The sequence below is a fragment of the Olea europaea genome, unplaced genomic scaffold, assembly GCF_002742605.1.
Source record: "Olea europaea var. sylvestris unplaced genomic scaffold, O_europaea_v1 scaffold3555, whole genome shotgun sequence".
NCBI lineage: Eukaryota > Viridiplantae > Streptophyta > Magnoliopsida > Lamiales > Oleaceae > Olea > Olea europaea.
This window is the reverse complement of record NW_019254720.1, coordinates 9,882-15,302: the sequence shown is the minus strand read 5'-3', so window position 1 is coordinate 15,302 and position 5,421 is coordinate 9,882. Positions and strand designations below refer to the sequence as shown.

The following is a 5,421-nucleotide window of genomic DNA, read 5'->3' as shown; positions in this document are numbered from 1 at the left end:
AAATGTCTATATTTTTAGGTCTACATAAATGTATAAAATACACAAATTTGTAATGAAATTATCAATTTTTATGCAATTCCAAAAATTTTCATTTTCAATTTTACGAGTCAATTTACATAAATTACTATGCATCCTCAAGACCTCCTCCTCCGACACCTTGACGACCTCCACCTCGGGTACCCCAAGCTTTTGATGAACACCTCGCATGAGGTTGACTTGGGGTGTACGCCTCAAAAGTAGCACATAAATCGAAAAAAAATATATATCTCGTTAGTTTTCAGATGGTTGATTAGATAGACCAATTATCCTATACTGAATTGCTGCAGTTTTTAATATGAAAAACAATAAATAACACCAATATTATTGACGGTGATCACCCATCCACAACTCTGGAGCGGTCCATACCAATTTAAGTCACCAGTAAAGGAGAGGTTGGCAAAGTGGTTACAAGTCAAGCCTGAATTTATTGTGGATGACGCAATGACAGTCGTTGCACATGATAAAAGAAATTTACAAATTTCACCTGACATAGATATTGAATTCTAATGGAACTAAACAAGCTAGGAACGATGACAGGACTTCTCAATTTTCCTAAGCTCTTTTTGCAACAGTCATCATATCTGGCCTGTCTTCTCCAGTATATTGGATGCATCTGTGAGCAATATCTAGGAAATTTTGCAATTGCATCTCTGCTTCATTTCCCCCTTCTTCTGTAATTTTCTGATCCACATAATGTTTTAATTGATCCTTATGGAAAAAGCCTGTGGACTTATTGATTCTGACTATTTCATCTACCGGATGTGGCCATAAAGAATGTTGTCCAGCCAGGAGATTGAGTAAAAGCAAGCCAATACTATAGACATCGGTTTTCTGGTTTATAGCTTTTGATTTTGCATACTCAGGGTCTATATTTCTAAAATCCCCTATCCAAAAAAAATCTTTCACCTGGAATTCTCCAGGAGGAAGCATTACGGAGTTTGAGAAGTCAAACAATTTAGTAACACCAAATCGATTGATGATTACTTTATCTGCCCTTAGCTCTCTATTATAGATCACAGGCCTGGGAAACGCAGCATGAAGATAGGCAATTACGTATGCAATATCAGCTGCGACTTTGAGTCTGCTTTTCCAGTGGAAAAATTTATCGTTGTTCGGGTTGTAAAGTAGATCAGTAAGAAGTTCAATTCCAGCATCTTCATATACCATAGCCGGGTATTTGAATTCCAGGCAACAGCCTATAAGCTTTAATACATTTTTGAGATGGCTTATTTGTGATGTAATCACTATATCAATGATGGCTCCATTAAGTTTCCGGGGACTGATTATTTCATCGTGGAACATCTTCAATAAAACTGGGCGTTCACCCAAACATCCTTTAAATAAATAACCGTTTTCACTGATATGGACACACTGCGCGAAGTCATTTGTCGCTCTGATTAGCTCTTCGGCAGAGAAGCTAACGATTGGAATTCTATGGCGTCCACCAAAAGATGCAATAGGCTCCTCCAGTAATTCGCCACCGTTTTTCAAGAACTCGACCGATATTTCTTCCTTCTGCTTTGGTCGAAGACATGACATCAACTTCTTGAGGGGTCTCATGGAATCTGATGCTCAAGAAATCAGTACTTTAAGGCTACCAGGAAATTGAGGTACTCTAAGCAAAACTTCAGAAAAAATTGTAGATACTAACAGAGAGCAGCATAGCTTTCACCAGACTTGTGGTTTTGATTCATGGTCAGACAAGACCTTGATTTTGACACATGATCCAATAGGAGACCTGGATCTTTAACACCCGTTCATTTATCAAGCTTAAATGATTAGGGTTGGCAACGAGTTGGTTCAGGGTCGGTTCGACCAAAATCATAATTGAATTACCAATTTTCTGTCCATACTGTAACTTCACCATAATCACGTAAATTGGTTCGGTTCGGGCGGTTAATAATTACAAAAATAAATTATTTTTTATAGGTCTAACCCTCAAATTGGAAAAAAACAATTTATGAAAAAAAAAGGTCAATTAAAACAAAAGCACAATACTAAGCCAATTCAGCAAAAAATATCCCAAATGAAAATGCAAACAATATCCCAATTCCCAAATGCAATTTCCATATATGTTTAATATTTGTGTCGTAGGGTGTAGGGTTACTGGATTAGGTTAGTTGGTCTTAGCAGGTCAGTAATGTGCCATATTTTTTGGACAGAATCATAGAAAGAATAATAGAACGCCCAATTGCTTAATTAATTTTTTTTAATGGGTAATCAGTTCGGGATGGAACGACGGCGTAAATTCCATACCCGTCCTGCCTCGAACAGGGGTATTAAAATCAAATACCATATCCACCTCATTGCACCATTGGTTCGATTTTTTTGTCCCATTTAATTCAGTTAATCGCAGTTTTCGATTTTGACAGTTCGAATTGTCATCCCTATAGATGATGAGCAATTAGCATAAAATGTCATTACCTTTCAATGTTATTGTGAAAAACTTCATAACTTTCATATTTTAACATTTTCACCCTTTTACCCTTCATTGCGAAAAATGTCATTTTCATTCAATTTTTCAATAAAAAAAAAAATGTAAAACGACAAATGTACTCTCCTATTTAAATAAAAAAACAAAAAAAAAACAAAAATTGCAATATACTCCCAAAACTTTTAAAAATATGCAAATTGGTCCAAATAAATTATTAAAAGGGTAATTAGCACAAAATGTTCATACCTTTCAATATTATTATGCAAAACATCAATATCTTTCATTTTTTGACATTTTTACCCTAATTTTCACATTTCATTGTGAAAATTATCATTTTCATCTATTTTTTCAATTAAAAGCTATAAAATGACGAACATACCCTTATATTTAAATAAAACGAAAATAAATAAAAGAAAAATAAAGAACTGTCAAGCATTTTCTATAACGTAAATATATCGCAAATGTATGATATCAAGTTTTGTAGTATAATAATGGAATTAGGATGTCGAACCCACAAAAATTGATATTTAATTTCTATCAAGTACTATAATTCTATAACTCTTATTTTATCTAAATGAATGAAATTTGAAATCAATGGTTTTAATTAAATTAACGTGACGAATGTAGTGACAAATTCAACTAATAAATACAAAGTTAGAAGAAGAATCAAGTGGAGAAAGCCCGGGGTTATAATTTCATTTAACTATCAAATATGATATTCAAAAACCTAGATATCTCTAATAAATTTTCTATGTTTATAATCAAGAATTCTAATGTAATTGTACCCTCTCTTTCGAGTGTTGGGTAAATTGATCCTAGAAATTAATTTCAATATCTCTATTCCGAGTTAAAATAAAGATTCATCAATATCTTGATTCTTAAATGAAATAAGTTTCATAAATTCTACACTCTCTCTCGAAATCCATAAAATCAAAGTTATGTTATTGCTATGGTCACACATAAATTCTTATCTCTTGAGTGTCAGAATTGACTAGCATCTACTCATTCAATTAGTGGTCAATTAATTGAAAATATTAAAATCATAACACAAATAAACGGGATGAAAAATTTCATAGAAATAACTAAAATAAATTCAAATTATACTCTCAAGTTTTGTCTAATCAAACCATAAAATAATAGTTTAGTTCATGATAAGAAACATGAAATCTTTACAATTCAAAATAAACAACATAAAGAAGAGAATAGAAAAACTAGTTTTTGAGTAAATCTTCAATCTTCTTCCTTGATGTTGTTTTTGCCTCTCTTTGATTTCTTGAATCTTATCCTTTTGATTTGTAGTTGAAAAGTGGTCTTTTAGGTCGTATTTATATCAATATGAAATTTTGGAAGAGTTAGGATTGGATTTGGTCAAAAAAAGAGTCCAAACAATTCAAAATTATTTTTTCTTGCCTGGCGGTGCTGCAACGCTGCTGATTTTTAGCGTTACTAGCTCTGCGGCACCCTCTTTTGGCTGGAAAAATAGTACTGTGTATCTTTCAATATTTTTATTATAACTTCTTCTTTTGATTTCCAATTGAGGCGATTCAAAATGTGTTAGAAAGATAACTCACTGATTACGCCCAAAGAATAATGCGGGGTGTCGTAGTATAGTTTTGGGGTGTCGTATCCATAGAGAGATAAAAAATAATCCAAAGAGGGTTTTGTTGTGATTTTATATAAATGTAACGTGTCAATTGAAATAGAATTCAAATAACAATGTATAAGTGAAGGAAATTTAAATCAATGTGTGAAGCAATGAAGTGTGAGAATTCTCTTGATTAGATTGGATCAATCAACGTCAAATTTGCATGAAGATACTCAATTAAATGTTTTTTTTATCCTAACACTTTAATTAGAAGATTTACACATTCAAACCCTTCTTTAATTCCTTAAGAGTTCCAAATCTAGATTTCTTGCACAACATAATTCAACAATTATTTATTGAAATTAGATCCAAAATCGATCATATACCTCAAGCATATGATAGTAAAAGATCACACCAACAAACAGTTTGAAATTGAAAATCAATAAATACTTCGATCATTCGATGAAAAAACTTGATTGAATTCATGAAAATCTAAGATGAATTAACTCAATCTCAAACATGCCAAACAAACATAAGAAATCTAATTCCAAAATTTTTAACAAAAAAAAAAAAAAAAAAAATTAATGAAAAAAAAAACGTTGAAAAAAACCAAATCTAATCGAGTTCCTTCGTGACTTCACCAATTAATTTAGTTTTCCATGGATTTCTTGAGCCAAACTTTAGAGAAAATTGATAGGAGATGAAAGAGAGACATTCTGGTCGAGATTAAGGGTTAAACGTCGTGTGAAAACTTGTTACCATAAGTGTTGGAGTCAATTTAGAAAACTGGAATTTTCCACCTCAAAAAACACCTATGCGACTTCATAGTTATAAGCCATATGTTAGGTCTAAATGTGTTATTGGCAATTCTGTGAACAAAATGGTTTTAATCGTATGTTTGTAAAAGTCAGGGACTCAATTGAACATTCTTGTAAAAGTCAAGGACTTGAGGTGCAATTTTGTATAGATGAGGTAAAGTAGTGTTTGAGTCGTTAAAGGAGTCCAAGATATCCAAGAAGATCACATAAGATCATCGGAATGCAATTGGAAGTCTAAAAGATATCAAAGAGCCGCACAAATTATGTTTCAGATTTTCAGTCTTCAATTTGAACACATTTTACACATAGAAACAGTTGGAATTTGGACAAGGCTATTTCTAGAAGAATTGTAGCCCTTTGAGTTATCTGTTCAAAAAAACTTGAATCACCTCGATCGGACATCAGGAGAGAAAGTTATGATAAAAATACTAACGACTACTCAGCAGTCGCTCGACTTTCGCTCGACCCTCGCTCGAGCTATAATAACAGAATGGGTCTCGCTAGAGTTTCGCCCCACCCTCGCTCGAGCGACCGTTCTACGCGAA

At 32.9% G+C, this 5,421-nt stretch overlaps 1 protein-coding gene across 1 annotated transcript; it reads right to left on the bottom strand.

The window, feature by feature from the left end:
* Positions 1 to 345: 345 nt before the first annotated feature.
* LOC111386458 (non-functional pseudokinase ZED1-like) lies at positions 346 to 1,872 on the bottom strand. Its single transcript, XM_023010927.1, has one exon. The coding sequence runs from the start codon at positions 1,597 to 1,599 to the stop codon at positions 592 to 594; it is 1,008 nt and encodes a 335-aa protein (XP_022866695.1). The 5' UTR covers positions 1,600 to 1,872; the 3' UTR covers positions 346 to 591.
* Between the last annotated feature and the right edge of the window lie 3,549 nt (positions 1,873 to 5,421).